General features: G+C 48.7%; 1 protein-coding gene across 14 annotated transcripts in view; it reads left to right on the top strand.

Annotated features, from left to right (window-relative positions):
* Positions 1–19,363, top strand: part of ATXN7L1 (ataxin 7 like 1) — a 218,317-nt gene that overhangs the window by 159,410 nt on the left and 39,544 nt on the right. For 9 of the 14 annotated variants that reach the window (XM_032484200.1, XM_032484201.1, XM_006181018.3 and 6 more), the window contains one exon: positions 10,537–10,759. In XM_032484200.1, coding sequence (XP_032340091.1) covers positions 10,537–10,759 — 223 coding nt within the window. Of the gene's footprint in view, positions 1–681; positions 798–1,825; positions 1,983–10,536; positions 10,760–19,363 lie in introns of those variants that run through there. The other 5 variants (XM_032484207.1, XM_014556124.2, XM_032484199.1 and 2 more) reach the window with 5 other exon arrangements.

The raw sequence follows: 19,363 nt of genomic DNA, 5'->3' as shown, positions 1-19,363 counted from the left end.
GCCTCTACCTAGTTCTAGAACACTTTCATCACCCCCAAAGGAGACCCTGTACCCCTAAAGGAGTCCCTCCTCATTCTCTTCTTCCCCTGATAACCACTGATCTGCTTTCTCTGTATGGATTTACCTATTATGGATATTTTGTATCAGTGGGAAAATACAACATGTGACTTTTGGGGACCCATTGTCTTTTTAGATATCCCCCTACCCCTCAGCCAAATCTACTGTCTCTTGCCAAGATCAGGGAATTGTCTGAATATTAAGAATGAGTGAAAACTCTCCATTAGAATTAGTAGTTAAAATGTCCCACAAAAGTATTTTTCAATCTTTATTATGACGTCTCTACTCTCTCCATAGCATACTGGTGGGATCTCAGTGGACTCTGCCCATCAGGACCGATAGGCCCTAAGTGAAGAGGGTGCAGAAAGGCCAGAGGCCCCTGCAGGCTGCCTGGGGACCAGGCCGAGTATGGCTGTGGGAAGGCCCCCGCCCTTCGAACACAGTGGCTGCTCAGATCCTCCTCTGAGGAGCCCACTGCCTGTGACCACACCTTGTGTGTGCCGTTCAGGAAAACCCAAGTTCATCTGCCAACTTCAGGATACAACCCTGGCTGTTCCGGGCTTTTCTTTCTGCCTTTCCCTAATCGCATCTGGGCGTGCTCTCTTAAAGGGGAAGTGGTGCGTTCTGACTGGCCAGGGCCCTCAGCCAGGAGCCAGGAAACGTCTTCCAGGAGTCGCACTGCCTAGCGTGTCACTGGCTCAGCCTCCTTATCCAAACGGCCAGGCTGTCTCCCGGGATGTGTAAGTGTGAGCGCAGGGCATGCTTGCCACACAGGATGGCGTGGGGCCGGGCCCGGGTCACGGAAGAGAGAGCCCGGCAGGCAGAGCGTGCTGTCAGCCCACGATCCATTTAGCAAGTCCGAGGTTTAGCACAGACGGTGCTCTGTGGGCTGTGGGTTAGCGCCGGCTCTGAGACAAGGCTGAGGCGTGGAGTGGGGAGAGTAGCTGCCTGAGAAAGAGGTCAGGAGTAGGAGGCTGGATTGGGGACCAGTCCATTTTGGACAGCCCTACTGGAGGCGCAAGCTTCAGGGCTGGGTAGGAGTGGAGTGGAAAATTTCAGAGCACACCTCTCCTGGCTCCAGGAAGCAGCTCCCCTGAACATTACCAGCTAGTCACCCCCACTTCTCTGCAGTTACGTGCAGCCCCAACCCCACTTGAGGCATCTGTCTGCTCACCAGTGATTTTTCATGGCCATTTTTATGTGCAAGTGGTGTTAAGAAATGTTTCAGGTCTCTTTTCACTCAAACTTGAAAAATTGCTGGAAACTGGTGACCTGGGCTTTTCCTTCTTTCCTTTTCATGGACGGTCCTCTGTCCAGTGTGTGCACACGGTGGGCGCTGAGTCCACGTTGGTGGCCAGCCTCCGGGCACGATTCAGGGTACACCTGGCCTGTCTTCTAGATAAGGTCTTATTTCCTGTGTGTCTGCAGAGAAATGCAGGGGACACGCTCACGCACGCTCACACACACAGCCACTTCCTAACTCAGTGCCACAAGTGAGTGGCTGATGGGGGCCACACAGACCCTTGCTATATTTTAGACTCCTTTCTGCCTTTGGTTTTTGTTTGTATGATCGTGATGGTTAAATCATGTAAGAAAAAAAGTTGTGTTTTCACTGAAATAATTCAGACCTCTTGCTCTTGAAAGAAGTTGAGCAAAGGGAACCCGGAGGGGGCCAGAACAAGCGGTGTCTCTGTGCGTGAACACTGGCAGGGCACAACCACACCCTACTTCAAGACAACTTCCTGTTTGCCACTGCCAACTGCCACTCCAAAGAGAACAGAAATGGTTCCGTTATTAGTAGCTGCTGTGGGACCACGACAGCCGGTGGGTGAGCGGTTCTGAGTGACGCTGCGAGCTTAGCATTGAGTTGAGACTTTGCATCTTCTCTTGTAGGAGACTGTGGCCTGCGCTCCTTGAAATTCGAGGTTGGTACAGATAGAAATCAAGCAGCCGTGGCTTCTCCTCCCTCAGCCTGTGTTCCTTTAAACAATGTGCTCCCATAGGACTCTTGTAAATGGGATAGTGTTAATTCGGGGACAGGAAGAAGGCAGAGAACTGCCCGCTTAGGAAGGCTACTACTTGTATCTTTTTCCATCTACATTTTCACGTTTTAGGGGAACTCGTATGAAGTGCCGACTGTGAGTCTTACCAGTCCTCACAATGCTCATTTCTCCCACAGTGAACGTAGCGTGTGCCTATCAGGGCCAGACCCTGGGCTGAATGCCAGGGACGAGAGAGGGCACAAAACAGCTGCCCTCGGTGCGTCCAGTGACAAGATGCTTAGACCAGTAAACCAGCGATGACAACACGGGACGTGTGCTGGGGGGGAGGGTGGGTGCCTCCACGTGCAGTAGGGGCCCCTGCCCACTTGACATCCTGTGATGTGGGTATCATTGCTCCCGTTGTATAGTAAGGAGGCTGGGGCTCAGAGGGTTAAGTCATCTGCCCAAGTCACAGAGCTAATGAGCGACAGAGCTGGGATTTGAGCCCAGATCTTTCTGATTCTGAAAACAGCAGTGTTTGGTCCCCATTTCCAGTGACTCCCAAGGCCGGTGCAGAGCAAGAGAATCGCCTCAAAACCTTTTTTTAAAATGCAGATTTGGGGGCCCTAGCTCTGCTCTGCAGTGCCGGGCCATCTCTGAGGTGTATAATGGCCTGAGCCCTTTCCCCACCTCACACATCCGGGTCCTCCCACCCTTCCCTGAGGCATGGACTGCGCATGCCTGTGACAGGGACCGGGGTTCTTTCTGTGCTTAGCCCAAGGTACCTGGGTGAAGGCCACTGACGTTGCCTCAGGACAGTCCCAGGAAGAGTTGGCCCAGCTGTTCAGGTATTTTAGTCAGGTATTTTAGTCACTGGGAATCCTGGTTCTTGTATCTTTCCACCAAAGACACCCCAGCTCTGTCCAGTGTCTGGCAGCCTGCCACCCCTGTCCCTTCGGGGCCCCTGGGGCGGGGGTAATGTCACCTGTGCCATCTTAAGGTAAATTCAACAGTTTGTCATAAGCTGGAAGCCACCAGTTTTCACCTAAGCTGTGGTAGAACTATGTTTGCGCTCGTGTGACTTAACAAAGTGCGTATGTTGGTGGTTGGGGTGGAGGTCACCCAGGTGGAGAAGTTAGTACCATGAAGATGGAATTCCTTGTCAACTCCTCCACTACCATACTGGCTCCGGACACATGGGAACAGCTGGGGCAATCAAAGGCGAGGCTGGCAGCTCTGTCCCAAGGGGCAGGTGGGCTGGGCTGGTGTCAGGTCCTCCAGGCGGCAGCCCACCTCCTGAGAGGACCCTGTTCTCTACTCTCAGGTTGACCAGGTGATGGCCAGCGGGGTCTGGAGGGTGTATCAGCTCCCTCAGGGAACCCTTGGGCAATGGCAGAGTCTGTCTTATCACCACCATTATATTTCCATGCCAAGGAAATGCTTTAACAAATGAGTGAATGAATGAATGAGGTGTGACTTGAACACATGCTTTTCTCTCCTTCCTCCCTTTGTATTTACACCTGTTTTCTCCCCTTCACCCTCTCTGGCTAAGGATGTGTTAGTGTGTTTGTTGTTGTTTGTTTGTTAATCTTCCTTTTTTTTTTGTATGGACTTAAAAAACATCTTTAACAAAAACAGAGCCATCTTATATCCTTTCCTTTTTTCCTCGTCTGTCTATATTATATATTCATGTATATATGAATATGTTACATATTTTCTGTTTTTATAAAGTATTGGTTAGTGTTTACCTATTATGGCTGATATTTTTAATTTTCTTGTAGATCTGAGCAGTCCTGTCTCACACACACATTTCCTGAGACTGAGATAACCCTCGTACCTGTCAGTTTCGGTTATTTTATTATAGATCAGGTTGATTGCGGTCGTTTTTACTATTGTAAACAGTGCTGCTAAGAATATTATCTTTAAACTTTTTGTGGAGGGGGGGGTGGTGAGGATATTTCCTGGAGGTCTATTTTCCAGACTAAAATTACCAGATTACCAGATCAAAGTCTGTGAATGCCTTTTTTCTTCACGAGGTTGCTCTCCAGAGAAATGTCATCCCTTGAAAGTACCCCAGCAGTGTGTACATGTGTTTGTTTCCCCGGTAGTCTATAGTGCTGTGTTTTTTTTCTGTTTCGGCAAGGTTGTGTCTAGTGCACACATCCTTGGGGCTGATGGAAATATTTCAGGGCCCTGGAAAGTCCCTGGGACTCCCCAAATCCTACCCAGCGGTGGTTGATGCCAGAAATATATACCTTAGTATAAATTACCAACCAAAGAGCAGGTCTGGGACGGGGGATGCTACTGACAGGGAGAGGTCAAAAGCATCCCAAGTTATCTAACCTCAGAGTTGTGTCCTGCATCAGCTCTGAAAATGGGCAACGCTTTGTCAAGAACCTTCGGAGAAGTTGTGTCGCTGAAGTGTAGAGGGAAGGGACCCTCGCAGAGGGAGGCATAATGGAAAGGCCATTGGCTCTGGGGACAGGCAGGTCTGGGCTCTCCTCCCAACGGCCAAGGTCGACGTGACCTTGGCCTTATTTCAAAATCTTGCTAAGCTTTCATTTCCCCGTCTATAACGAGGAGCCTGACAGTACCCACTTTGGGGGGTGTTGGGCTGATGGCCTGAGCTGGTGCATGTAAAAGTAGCTTGCTCGGTGCCTAACACATAGTAGTCACCCAGGAGACGCTGCTTCTCTTCCTGACTGACTGAATGAATGAATGGGCACAGAGTGACCAGATGGCCGAGAAACCAACCCAGAGCCTAGGGGGAGTTTGAGAACTGAGCTGGCACGAGCAGGGTGGGCACTGGCCCACGCTGGCATTTGTCACATGCTCCAGACAGTGCATTGCCCGGCTGGGTGGGAGGTGAAGAGGAGTAAAGAAGACCTAGCACCAGCTAAGTGGCGACAGGCACCCATGCTTGAAGACACACCTCCCCAGCCACTCAGGACTGGACAGCTTTCAAAGAGTCACTCCAGCCCGAGGAGGGAGCGGGCTTCTGAGCAGCTCACAAGCACTCCTGGCACAGGAGCTGCTGGGCACGGCTCTGCCTGCCTTAGTCACTTGACTTTCCTGTGTCTTCATTTCCTCCCCTGCTGAGGAAGGCTGATTTAGTATCCCACCTCTAACCACCGTGGCACTATGTTTAGTGCCCTGCTACAATTGCAGCAAATGAGACCACGAGCTCAGGAGCCAGCCCCTGCTCTCCGCTTTCTAGCCTTACTAGACTTGGGACAGGTTTTCCAAATGCAGCGGGCCTCAGTTTCCACAGCTGTAAACTGGGAGAATACCGGCCTCATTTCCTCAGCAAGTGGTCGCAAGGTACAGCTGGCATGGTTCCTGCATGGCTCCCCCAGCTGAGGTCTGTGCTCTGCCCATCGCCGTCTGGCTCCAGGTTACTTTTGGAAGGTCCCTTGGAGTTCAGGGTTGTCCTTTATGGAAAGCATCCTGACCGCAGCTACTAAAGCAGATAGAATCCATTGATAAAATAGAGCCCGGCTAATGATTTGCCAAGCACCTGCTTTCCGAGCTGGGGGCCGAAAGAGACTCAGCACTGTCGAATGAGCAAATCAGGAGCTGGCTTCACCCCAAGTGAGCTTACACAAGCGTGGCAGGCTGAGAGTGACTGAGGTGCACGTACTCTATTGGGGTGGAGATTGGTCCCTTAAACACCATATTGGAAAATTCCCAACAAGTTCTTTCTAAAACTGGTACAGGGAACCACATTGGGTGTTGGCAGCCGTCTCAGCCATTCATGAGGCATCTGTGCTGAGGTTTTAAATGCAGGACATTGGTGCTGTGAGTTTAAAAATATCTCAGTGAACAAGCGTGGGGGGAGGGGAGGGTTCCGAATTTTTCCTGAAATGGAATTGCCTGAAAACCTGGTGGAGTTTTCCTGGTGGAGAACAAGGAGAGAGAATTGTGGAGACACCAGGGCTCCCCCCACAGCATCTGCCAGCCCCCTGCTCAGCTGCTCTCCGGGACTGTGCCCTGGAGTCACGCAGGGGTGGTTAGGGTGTATGTGGTGGAGCAGGTGGTCTTAGAACAGCCAGCGGCTGAGGCCGTGCTCTGGGCTTCCTGTGGGGGAAATGCAAAACAGTAAAAGGATTTGGCTTTTCATTTCTCTGGTCCTGGGGTCCCCAACTTTTTGGAGTTGAGATCTCAGGCTGGCTGCTGATTGGTACCAAAAAGCTGGCAAATTAGGTATTTTTTTCCCCTCCCCTCCCTAGGGGAGTTGGGTGCCCTGCTGAAATGCTCATACTCAGTGGGGAAGGGAGGTACCCAGCAGTCTTCCTGGCTCTCCCTCTTGGCTGCAGCATCTTCTGGGATTTCAAGGAGGCAGAGCTCAGGGATAAGACCACAGGCTCTGTAGACATCCCAGATCTAATGTTTCCTAGCTCCATGAACTTGGGCAAGTTGTATCTCTGACCTCAGTTTCTTCACTTGTAGAATAGATATAATCATTGTACCTCTCTTAGGATGTTGTAAGAATTAAATACTATAAGGTAAATCAAGTGTTTAGTAGAGTACTTGGCACATAAGAAAGTCAATAAGTTACTGTAACTATTGGCCAAAGGACAGAAGGGGTGAGACCAGAGGTTGCTGATCCAACATCATTCACTGAGGTTGTAATTGATGGAGTGGACACTTCATTCTGCATGAGTGTCCTGACAGTGATTTTCTGTTTTCACTTCAGTAGGTAAGTGGTCCTCATATTCAACATCTGCACAATAGATTGCTTTGGTCTTTCTGTCCCACGGTCTAGAAAGAAGTGTGTTGCAAGAGCTATAAACTATTGCAACTTTTTTCACATTGGTAACTATACTTCAAAGAAATAACCCCAAATTGCTTTTTAAATAAATTGGAAGAAACAGGGCCAGGGGACAAGTAACTAGTAAGAGAATAGCTAAGTTATGTATAGCATGGCAGTGACTGAATATTACCTAACCATTTTAAATGACCAATATATGGGAATTAGAAATGTAGACTAATGCTATTTGAAAAAGAATAGTCCAAAATGTCAATTGATTATCAATTATCAATTGTTAATGCATCTATGTGCATTAGCCGAAAATGAGAGAATTTGGAGAGAAAGGCTCTTTTTCTCTAAAATTGCTTCAGTCTGTAGAAGATTTTAATAGTGAGTAAAAAAATACAATGTTCTGTAAACTATTTCTGGGCAAAGCAAATGAAATTAGAATATTTATAGGAATCCACGGAAGGCAGTCCCTTAACCAAAATGGGAAAAAATGAGTAAGCCCACCGTAGGTGAGTTCTTGTATCAGAATGATTGTGATGTAAGTCTGGAACACTGGAACACTTTACCCGGAGACATTCCACCTGCCACCCACCTCTCCAGCAAAAGACAAAACCTTGTGAGTTATCTACAGGCAGGGCTTCACAGAGTAGTCTGAGAAAAACAGATTGAAAAGGAATTGCATCTTTCTGAAAAACCTACTCACTCTGCCCTACCCAGATGTCAGTTCTACCCAATTTTAAAAGTTTAGCCAAATGAAAAATGTAATGCCCACCTCCTGAGTCGGGCTCTGATCACTCTGACCCTGTTTCTCCACTTCAAATTCTTACACAGCCTTTTTGCCTGCGCCAGTGGCTGGCAAGCTCATACTCAAAGCTCAGGCGACAGAAGTACAGATCTCTTTGTGGGAAACCTTGAAATAGTGACAGATTTAATTCCGTCTGATCAATAAGGAACAGTTTCACAAGTAGGAAATACTGCTTTAATCTGTTTCTTATGACACAAAAATCTCATAGTAAACAAACAAAAAACTAAGGGTGAAGGGCTATCTTCCAACTTCGATGAATATTCTTTCATATGCAACTTGTTCTTTCCGTTGGTCATTCAAGAGGGATTTATGGGAGTAAAATATAAAACCAAGAAAAAGTCCTATCTATTGATTTAATTTTTTATGTTTCATTCAGTGTCGGCAGGGTCACTAACCGTAAGCCTCTGGGAAGGTGATTTTAGAATTGCTGTTCTGTCCCGTTCATTTTGTCCTTAATGTCACTCTGCCTTGTGATTTATCTGTGATTACTTGTGTTATTTTCAACTCTTAGTTTAGCAAAATAAACGTTCTCTTCCTTATCAGAGCTTATCTCCCCACCAGAGCTGAGGAATATTTCTGCACATCCTTTCCCCTCCTCCCCCTGCCAGCTTGAGCCTGTGAGAGCAAAGGAGTGAATGAAGTCTGCAGAAAAATCCAGAACAGTAGTGGTGAAAATCAAAAGTCTTATTTTAGTTTTGGAAACCTCTGCCAAAAAAGAAATGGCGAAGCAAGACATTTCTGAAGGGCAGAAAGAACTGTGGATTTGAAGTAAGGAGGCTTGGTTCTAGTCTCAGCACTGCCACAACTAGCTTTGCCCTGCAGGCTGGTAACTGATAACCCCCCTCACTGATAACCTTATCCATCAGCAAGGAGATCGGAGGAGCTGACTTTTGAGATCCGGTTCTAACCTTCAGCGATTCTAAGTACCTGTACTTCCTAAGTTCCTGGCTTCACATCTTGGTCCCAGTACACTCCATTTCCTGCCTTCCTGAGAAGCGGCTTGGCCCCTGCCCACAGCACAGAGGCCTCACTCCTCTCCTGGCCATTGCCCCGACCTTGGCGAGTCACCTCGCCTCTCTGGGTCTTCTTTGGCTGGTCAGCCGTGGGGAGGGTGGGGTCGGCTGACTGCTTCCTGCCTGTCTCACAGGGGTTGTAAAGACCAGTATAATTTCACAAAGGATGAATTCCTCCAAGGAAGCTCCTGCCTGAGTGAAATATCTCAATCCTTCAGCTGTAATTATTGCTATAACATTCAGGAATCATGAGAGAAGGGAAAAGGAGGAGCAGGTATAAGTATGCCTTGTATTTATGGTCATGGAGTAGAAAGAGGCCTTCCAGGCCATCTGGGGACCCGCCTCATTTACAGATAAAGGCATGGGAACTGAGAAAGTTAAAGCAGTAAACTCTAGGCCATAAGCTTAATAACGTGCTGTGGTTGGAGTTAGACTCCTGGGTTTTCTCCATGACATCAAAACAGAGGCCCTGGAACTAGCTATTGGTTTTGAAAACTTTGAACAGGATAGCTCTGAGCATGTATGCAAGTTCTCCTCCGACCCAGTCAAGAAAGATTCCCCAGGAAAGTTATTTAGTGCAGGCAACCTGTGAACCCCGGTCAGGCAAAAACACCCAACAATCAGATGATCCTCAGAAATCCACTTTTTCCCATCAATTCCCACTTGATCAGAGGACTAGAATCAGTCTGCTTTGAGACAACCTGGCAGCCCATTGGTACCGGGGAGCACAGAGAAACCCTGAAGGCCTGTCCCAGGTAACCAGGTTAGACTGGCTTTCTTCTCCCAGATCAGGGTGCCTGGAATAGCAGCCAGAAATGTCTCACTAACAAAAAAAGCCTGAGACTCAGCTTGGAGATGGAGGGAGAGTGGGGTCTGCCTTCTTTGTCCCTGTCTTGTTCATTATCATGTTCAACCCAGTTCTCCAACCTCGTGATCTCTCAGGATATCTGTTATAATTTTACTTATTTATTCGACACGTGGTAATTAAGCACTGACTATACATGGGGCTCTGTAGCAGGCACGAGGGAGCCGGAGGAGACTTAGGATTTCAGAGCGTTTGTCCTTCGGGGGTCCAGGATTCCTTCCCATAATTATGTACAAGGTTTTGGGGCACGTGTAAATGTGCATTTTTCTTGGGAGGGGTCCTTTAATCAAATCTGTTACCCTCTAAGAGTTAAGAACCACCAGAGCGGGCATGCACTAGAACTTTGCTTTGTGCACCTGCTCTCCAGGTCAGACTCTTCATCCTGCATTGAGTCGAGGCCACGGGAGCTGACTGAGGGTGAATAAGTGAGGCATGTCACCCCAGAGCTCTGGTAGCTGTGACCCCAGGGAGCTGTGCCCGGCTACCCAAGTCCGGGGCCCACATCTGCGGATTCGGCCTCAAGCATTGATGTCCTGTGGCCCTGGGCCACTTCCTGAACCTAGGAGGCCCTCTCATTCTGCCCTGCTGGTCCTTGTGACTTTAGTGCTTCTGCTAGGGGTCAGGTTCCAGAAACTGCTATGTGTTCTCTTAAAAGTCCTACCCTACCAACTACACTGAGCCATGCTGTAGCCGCCAGGTAGCTATCTGAGGATGACTTGGGCCATGTGGTTATCTCACTGTGTGCAGGTGACACCTGGTGTCCCCTCCGCTAATCCTGCAGAAGTGGTTTTGCAGGAGGATGGCCTGATAAATGCCTCCCGTAAGAACCTCTGTGCGAGTTCAGTGTGCCACTTGATGCAGACATTAGGAAGGTAATCCCTGCCAGTTGGTGGGACAGGAGCAGACGTCAAGCAAACTGTAGTCAGAACTGAGGCTTCGGGCATGCCCACACTGCAGGATCAGAACTCTTCTCTCTGCTTGTTGTGTACGTGAGTGTGCATGTGACTTGCTTGCTACAGATGACACAATGAGTTCTATTCTTTCTCCCTCTGTAGAGAGAAGACACGGTTCAATGTGCAGACCTTCTCCCTCCCCGGTGTCTCCACCCTCCAACTCTAGGACATCACTAGTCCAGGTGAAAACAAAAGCCTGTCTCAGCGGCCATAACTCTGCCAGCAGCACCTCAAAGCCATTCAAAACGCCCAAAGACAATCTACTTACCTCCAGCAGCAAACAGCACACAGTCTTTTCTGCGAAGGGATCCAGGGACAAACCATGGTGAGTGTTGCGTGCTGGCAGCCCATCTGTCCTCACTGCTTGTCCCTGTCTCCCAGGGCTTTGTTCCTGAGCACTATATCCAGGAACTGGGGAAACTGAGGTGGGAAGGAACAGAAAACCAGAATGATGGGATGAGAAACCTGGAACAGGGGACCTTAAAGTGCCATCTGCCTGACGGGAATTTTTTCCACTCCTGGGAGCTGAGGCAAGTTGTGTCTAAGAAAAGGGTAACAGGGAGATATCCCTCAGTTATATGGTAACCTCTCAATTTTCTGCCCCAGTGACGAGAAGCATTGGTATAAATAATCCAAAGCGCAGACAGTCTGCCCAGCGGGGAGTGAGGCCACAGTCCTGCCCCAAAGCCCCGGGAGGCAGGCCCCCCACAGAGCATCTCCCATAGCTGCCAGCAGAGGCAGGTAGTTGGGAGCTGAGCACAGGAGGAAGGAGGGAAATCCAAAGAGAATGTCGCCCCTTTAATGGGATGGGAGAGGGCTGGCTGCAGGTGACTATGAAAAATCAGGGGCTTTTCATTCCCTTTTTTATCTTAGTCTTTTGCAAAGTCAGAAAAGGTTACCTGTGGAATGGACACATAGGAAACCAAACTGAAAACCCAGAGCAGGAAGCAGGAGATGAGTACCTTCAAATGCCGAGGACCCAACTTGGGACCCTTAGGGACCAGCTTATGGTAGAGCCTCCAGCCTTATCTTGCAGGCCTTGTGAAGGCAGACGGGGGATAAGTGTGGAATCTGTTCGTTTATATGTTTAAGGGGGAAAAGCCTCCTGTTAATTCATGATAGTTAATTACACTGAAGTTCCTAGCTGGGAAGGCAGTGGACTAAAGCCATCCATCAATTGGTGTGTCACCGCACGCTGGAAATTATGATGACTTTGTAAGGAGCTCATTATGCCAGATCAATTAAGGAGCCTCTTGCAACAGCATGGAAAGGTTTAGACGTGGCTGTCAAGGAGGGAAGTCACCTGTCATACAGCCAGGCCTCACCGACAAGCTCTGTCGTCTTCTGAGCATTAGAATCTCCATTCTGTAGGAGGACGTAGCTGGTTAGGGAAGACCCAGCCTGAGAATGACAGTCGGTGGCCTCTGGGCCTGCCCTGCGTGTAGTGTGAGTCTCCCTCTCTCAGTGACCTCGGAGAACACCTGAAAGTTTTTTTGCCGAGGCAGCATCCGGTCTTTTGATGTGAGCACTTCCTCTATCACTGCCTGTGTACAAATCTCAGCTGGGTGACCTTGGGCAATGGCTTGATCTTGATGGGCCTCAGTTTTCCTCATCTGTAAAATGTGGCTAATGGTATCTCCACCCTGTGGGATTTTTATGAGGATGACTATGAGCTAATTTTTATAACAGCAGCAAGCATGATGTCTGGCACAGAGCACTTTGGCTAAATGGTTGATGATACTGTTATCACTACCATCATCACGTGTGCCAAAGGACAGAGTCCCTGTAACCTGGGATAAAAGCTGAGAAGCCAAACCTCCCTGAAAAAGTGGAGAAATGGCTCTTCAGACTCAGACTCAAACTGAAAATGGAAAAGGATAAAGTCATTTATTCAGAGTCCAGAAATGAGCTTCAGAGCAATCAAGTGAAGAAACCGAGGCAAGGGGCTCACGAGGAATAAACCAGAAAGAAACCCAGGGGTGCTGGAACATCATAGCATGAACACAATAAATGACAAATGGTAAATATGATCCAAGGAGGGGGAGACGCAACAACAAGAATTCTCCCAGGATACCAGCCTTCAGGGAGACCGTGGGGTTAGATCAGCCTCCACATTTGGGTCAGATCAACTCAACACACACTTATTAAGCCCTGGTCTGTATGGGCAAGGCTCCTTCAGCTAGAGGCAGAAGGTGGTTTTGAAAGAATCTGAAAAAAAAAAAAAAAAAAAAAACAAACTAGCCAGGGCCAAATAAGAGCAACTGAAAGGGTTGCAAGGAGGGAGATATCCCTCATGAAAAAAAAAAAGAAAAGGCTCCAAAAACTAGAGCACTTACCTCATGTGAAGAGTAGAAAGCTTGTGGGCAGTTTACCTGACTTCGAGTAGGTAGATATCTGAAGACAGACCAAGAGGTGTGGATGCATGAGGCTGAGCGTTGACGGCACCTACCTGTTCTCACCTCTGATCAGCCCATCCCCTCCCACCATCGCTGGGCATGCGTGTTGGAAGGCTGGGGAGATTTGGTTTGGAGGCTTCAAGGGCCCCACCTCAGTTAGAGGAGGCTTCCTCAGAGGGCAGTGTGGAAGAAGGGGCACTGGCCGAGGGGCAAGAAAAGCCAGTTCAAGTCCCAGCTCAGCCACTAACTTTCTGTGTGACCCTCAACAAGTCACTTAACTTCTCAGAGTCTTTGTTTCAAGCCTGACTATTTTGTGACTTTTAAGTCACAATTCTCTCAAAAATTCTCAAAGATTCCTCATTGCCTATTGAATTAAGAGGTAGGCTCTCAGCCCAGCATAAGGGACTCTCTACAAACTGGCTTCAACCCCTCTAATCCAATCCTGATCATCCAGTACCATCCCATTATGCCAGCTTCCCCGCCATGTCTTCCCCTGGTTCCTTTGCCTGGAATATCCCTCTGTCTTTATTCAATTTAACATTTAATGAGCACCTACTATAGTACTATGTGCCAGCTCTGTAAAAGAGCCCTGAGGATATAAAGGGCTTGTCACCTTTTGTGCAAGTTAGGAAAAGGCCTAGATATAGCCCTAGATCTGAGTGCACAATTGGCTGATGGTCTTCAGTCACTCCTCACTTCCTCAACCAAGCATCTAGTGCAGTGTACAACCTGCACAACTGTACACTGCTGCCCTGGGTATATAAAATTTAAAAAGACACACTGTCCTAGGGAGTCTGTAAAAAGAGACATACAAGAGACATGTGAACACAGAGTACAGTGTGGTAAGAGCTAAGGTATTGGTAGCACAGAAGAAGGGCACCTCATCCAAGCTGAGGACTCAGAGAAAGGTTTTTCAGAAGAGGTCGCACTTGAGCTGAATTTGAAGGATAAATAGGAATAAACTAGACAAAGAAAACCAGATTAGAATGCTAAATCTGTGATAGATATTTTATCACAATAGAAAACCTTTCTTTGAAGAAAATGGGAAGGGTGTCCCAGGCAAAGGAAACAGAATATGCAGAAGTATTTGCTTATGGGAAGAGGCAGGACGTGAAACTGAGTAGATGAATGAGGGTCAGCTAGATTAGAAAGTTTTGCCATATGTGCTAAATTCAGGAATTTGGGCTTTACCCTGAGAACTGCATGGGGCTGTGAGAGGAGCAGTTTTCAGTTGTACTAAGATCCCCCTGACAGCAGCATAAAGGATGGCTTAAGGGTTCACTCAAGAAGCAGCCAGAATAGTGAGGATGCTTTTGCATAACCCTGGTGATGTGTGGTGACAGCCTGGACCCAGGCAGTGGTGCAGAATGGGCCAGGTGGGAGAAATAAGGAGGAAAACCCCACGGGACTTTGGAGCTGGTTGTATTACGGCTTGTAGTGCAAGGGAAGAGTTTAGGGTAATGTCTAGGTTCCTGGCTTGGACAGCTGGGTCACTGGTCCCGCCACTTCCTCAAGAGGGAAAAAAGGGCCAGAGTTTAGAGTGGAGAGGAGAGGATGAGTTCAGCCAGGGAGTCAATGGAGTTGGAAGTATCTGAGAAACTTCTACATGGAGATGTTCGGTGGGCATTGAATGTCTGGACCCAGAGGTCAGGAGAGAGGCATGGCTTGGGAATGGAGATTTGAGAGTTGTCAACACAGACACCAGCATTGAAGCCGTGGTCCAGGCCGGGCTTCCGGTGAAGGTGCATGGCTTGAAAAGAGCAGGGACCGAGGACAGGGCCCTGGAGAATGGGGGACGTTCCACTGCATCCTGTCCCTGCTCTCCTGGCTCATACCCTCACTGCTCTTCACTGCCCATCCCATGGGCCACCTCCTCTCTCACTCGCTTCCTCCTTGCCAACCACCTAATATGCTGGTGTCCTCTTTTAATCCCCGCCACACTTCATTGTGACCTTCCCTGTGACTCTTTCTGCAGTGCTGTAGATGAGACCTCTGCATTCTTTCTGCTCTGTGCTCATTGCAGGGCCTCCTACACTGCAGGTCCTCACACTCAGCAAACACTGTCCCCTGGTCAGTAAATATTTGTTGAATTGAATGAAATGGATCTGACCACTGAAAAGGATTGTAAGATTTCCATTCCTGGAGACGGTTAACCTTTTATCCAGAATTGTTTAAACTGGCAGTATCCAGTCACATGTAATGTGCAACACACATGTAATTTAAAATTGCCTAGTAGCCACATTAAAAAAAGTGAAATTAAATTTTAACAATAGGTTTTATTAAACCAAATATAACCACAGTATTATCATTTCATCATAATCATTGAGATAGTTTATGTTTGTTTTTTTTTTTTTTTCATAAGTCTTCAAAATCCTGTGCATGTTTTACACTTACAGCGCATCTCCTTTTGGACATTAAAACTTCATCAGAAACATGTGATCCATATTTAGATTTCACTTTAAAAAATAGCGATTATAAAATAATTTGCATGCCCAAGTTGTTCCAAAACATATGTAAAACATTTTCTAATAACTGAATCAGGTACCTACTTTTAAATGTTAATGAATTTAAATACAATTTAAAGTTCAGCTCATCAGCCACATTTTAAGTGCTCAGTAGCCACAAATGGATAGGGACTCCTGTATCAGACAGCACACCTGGGCCAGGTGACCCTGGGTGGGTCCCTCTGGTTCTTTATTCACATGTATTTTAAGGTAGCCCCACGGATCTCTAAAGTTATGCTCCCCCGACAGGAGTTGCTAAATTCCAAGGTGAAAGGAACTCTCCTACTTTCTCACATTCACCCACTGGTGCTGGGGGTGCAGTGGGAGCAGACCTGGAGGACCCAGGTTGGCGATGCAGAGAATCCCCTGCCAAAGTTCTGTTCCCTGCCCCCAGGAGCCCTTGTAACGGCCCTTAAAGGCCAAGAAAGCATAAACTGCCTGCAGGGGTGGGCCGTGGCCTCTAGATTAGATTTAACTGCAGGTTAGGGACACCCTTTTCCAAGTAACTCAAATTCACGTGTACAGCAATAAAACACCAAGCCTCAGTTCAGGCCCACCTCCTGCCATCTCACACAAGGTTAAATGGCCTGTGGATTTGTTTTCTCCCGTCTGTGCCTGGAGAGGTTAAAAAGTAACTGCCTTAGAAGAAAGAGGAAAACAGCGGGGGCATCCTGGTGCTGCCAGACTTGGCCCCTGCAGATCTGCCCGGCAGCACTCACGGCTCGCCCAGGCCCAGGCTCTCAGAGCCCCTCTCCACTAGTTCACCGCCCTCCCTAGGGATCCAGAGGCCAGAGAATCCCCTGCCCGACATCTATGGAGCAGAGGGAGGTGGGTAAGATAGTTCCATTCCCAGGTGGAAGTCCAAAGGGAATTAGGACTATTTGGCTCTTCTGAGCTAAGACAAGCATTTCAGACTTTCTGTATGAATCCCTGCTCGGCTAGGGGACCAGCTCCTTGCAGGGGGTCAGGATCAGCCAGTCTGACTTTCCCACCTGCTGCCACTTCAGCTCCTCTGGTCCAGCGTGGTGGGCAGACTGGGGAGCTCAAATCCGCAAACCCGCCGCTGTGGGCGGGAGCAGGGAGGAGGTTTTCCTCCCCTGCATGGCTTGTTGCCTTCTCTTTGGGCCTTATCACTGTGCTCAGCTATTAAAAATGTAAGAGATGAACCTGCTGCTCCAGAAGGAAAATGAGCCAGAGCACAAGAAAACTCAGCAGGCTCCCGCCTCCCTGCGTGTGCCGTGCCGGCGGCAGGTGGGGGAGGGACCCTCTCCTCACGGGGGCGGGGCCCCTGTGGGTGCTTAGGAAGGGAGGCCTGTTCTCCCAGGGCAGTGGGAACTGGGGGTAGAAACGCTCTGGAAGCTCTCCTGGCACTTTATGGAGAAGGAAATGACAAGTGCAAGGCCCTGCCAGGCACCTTGGGAGAAAGGAGGCTGGCTTATCTCACTTCTTCTCTGGTGTTGGCATGAACTGGGGGCAAGACCATGGCTCAGTACTGATGGCCCCTTCAGGACATAGGGAGTCATCTCGGGACTTTGGCTTAGGCTGGGAAGTTCTAGAGACCCAAAGGGCTGCAGACCCTGCACGTAACCCAACTGCTCCAAACACCCCAGATTCCTCAGCAGGATTCTTCCAGTGGCCTCTACCTCGTCTCCTGGCCCTTCCTCCGGGCCGCCCTCTGCACCCCACCCGAGTGCTGTGTGCCCCTGCCCTGCTTAGAACCCTTCAGTGGCCCTCGGTTGTTTGCCCACAGAGTAGGAGCTTTACCCCTTTGCGGGGGGATACATGATCTGGCATTTCCCACTTGTCCAACCACCACTGCCAAGGTTATATTATCCCCTTCCTTTCATATTCCAGGTGTCCCAATCTAATTATAGCTCCTCAACGTGCCTCCATGTATTGACACTGTTTCCTTTGCCAGGAACAGCCTCCTTACTTGTCCTACGAATGCTTAAAGTCTCTGCATGAGTGTCACTTCCTCCATGAAGTCTTCCTAGACTTTTTCTACAAACTGAGATGCTCCTTCTTCTAAGTTCCTGTTAACACTCAAAATACCGCTATTAGAGCTACCATCATATACTGCACTTAGCTGGACCTCTATCCTCCTCTGCCCCACTGCTGTACCCCCATGGTTTAGCGTGGAATCTGGCATTCAGCAGATATTTCATAAATGAATGTATGGTGAGTGAATGAATGAAATGCTCCTCCCTCGTCCTCACAGAGATTTTTTTCTGATACTGAAAGAAACAACAGGTATAAAAAAAATATCTTTTGAGTTCTTGAGGAGAAGTCAGAGTGCCATTTTCCCATCATGGAAATCATTTTCCCTGTTACAATTACTAGAGTTAGGAAAAGAAACTAGGTCCTGGATGATAAAAAGGGAAAACCCTCTGTGCAAGAAGGGAAAGGTATTTTCTTGTCAATTAAAGAGACGACTGTGACAGTCATGCCTGTGCCACAGTCCTGGTGTGTCATGTCCCAGGATGCACTTGACCACATGAGGAAAACCCTAATCAGAAGGGAAGTGAGGAGGTGATTCATCATTCCACACAAGTCCCTCCCTGGATTCCCACTTACAGATCCAGCCCCTCACACAAGAGATGGGGGAGGGGGACATTCTGAAGCCAGTTTTTGCCCCTAGTGGTGCAGGTTTGGATGTCAAGGGAGAAGTGGGGCAGAGGATGAGGGAGGGAAGGTGGGTGGGCTGAAGTAATAGATGGAGGTTACTGTGAGGAGCTGCAGAGGGAAGGAGGAGAAAGGGCAAGTGGGTATGAGTATGGAAGGAAGACAGGTTAAAATATTCAGGCATCCAGAGGGGATAATGTCCCTGCCAGGACAGGGAGGCAGCCGGAACTCAAACATCAAAGTGCCACCTGTTCACTGGGTTTCAGATGATGGAGGTAAGAACAGTGGACAGCTCCTGGGGTGTAAACTCAACTGACCTTGTGAAGTCACAGAAATGCTCAGAAATAGGGACTAGAGTCTGGGGGAGGAAAATATAGGCTAGGACAGCTGGGGAAGGAAGGAAGTTGGCATGACAAAAAGTATGAGCCATGAAGATGAGTACCCACAGCCCTTCATATTTGCATAGCACTGTAGTTGTAGTTTTTACATGCTATCACAGCCCCACTCCCTTTTGAGCCTTTAGGCTACTCCATGATGAGATGAGGAAAGAGAAGCCCAAGGTGATGAAGTGGCTGCGCTGACGTGACACACACAGCTGGACAGGGATGGTGCTGGGGTTCGGTCCCTGGTCTCCTCACTTCCAGCGCTGTGATAAAGAGCACGGTCCTTAGAGCTACGTGAAGTTAAACCCCTCTCCACCCTTCACTTTGCTGAATGAATGTCCTGAGGCCACTTTTCTAAGCCTCAGGTTCCTCCTCTATAAATTCAGGGGGAAAATACTAACCACAATCTCCAGTGTGCAGGCATAGCCTGCCGCCCAGTGCCTGGCAGTGCTCAGTGTGTGCATGTCAAGAGTGAGTGAGAGGAGTAAGGCCTGGGGGGAGGTTGACAGGCCCCCTGCTCCCCTTTATCCACACTCTGGCTCCTCTAACAGAAAGAGAGACAGCTGCAGGCTGGTCCTTACCTAAAGCATTTGTGCTGGTGGGGAGCTGGGTTGCTTTGTATTGTGTTATGTGATTGAACCTTCACTGTGATCATTGGCTCATTCATCAAACATTTATAGAGCCCTCCCTAAGTGCCAAATAGTGTGTGTGTCACTGGGATAACTCTGGAGCGATGTTTATATTTGGTCCAGGTCCCTGTCCTCAGGTAGCTCATGGTCTGGCCAGGCTACAGAGACAATAACTGAAACCTTGCTCTTTGATATGATAAATTCAGCAGAAACACCAAGGAAGGCACAACCAGCCCTGAGAGAGAAGAGGATGTTTCATCCAATCAAGGCAGATGGGACGTGTTCACCCTGAGGAGGGGGCAGGGCACACCAGTAGGAGGAACCACCCACCCAAGTCAAGGTCCAGAGCCAGGCAGATATTTAAGGAGCAAGAGAGAGTCCCACGAGGCTGGGAG

Source organism: Camelus ferus, chromosome 7 (genome assembly GCF_009834535.1).
Source record: "Camelus ferus isolate YT-003-E chromosome 7, BCGSAC_Cfer_1.0, whole genome shotgun sequence".
In the NCBI taxonomy this organism is placed as follows: domain Eukaryota; kingdom Metazoa; phylum Chordata; class Mammalia; order Artiodactyla; family Camelidae; genus Camelus; species Camelus ferus.
Note: the sequence above shows the minus strand (reverse complement) of the source record. Positions and strands in the feature narration are given on the sequence as shown.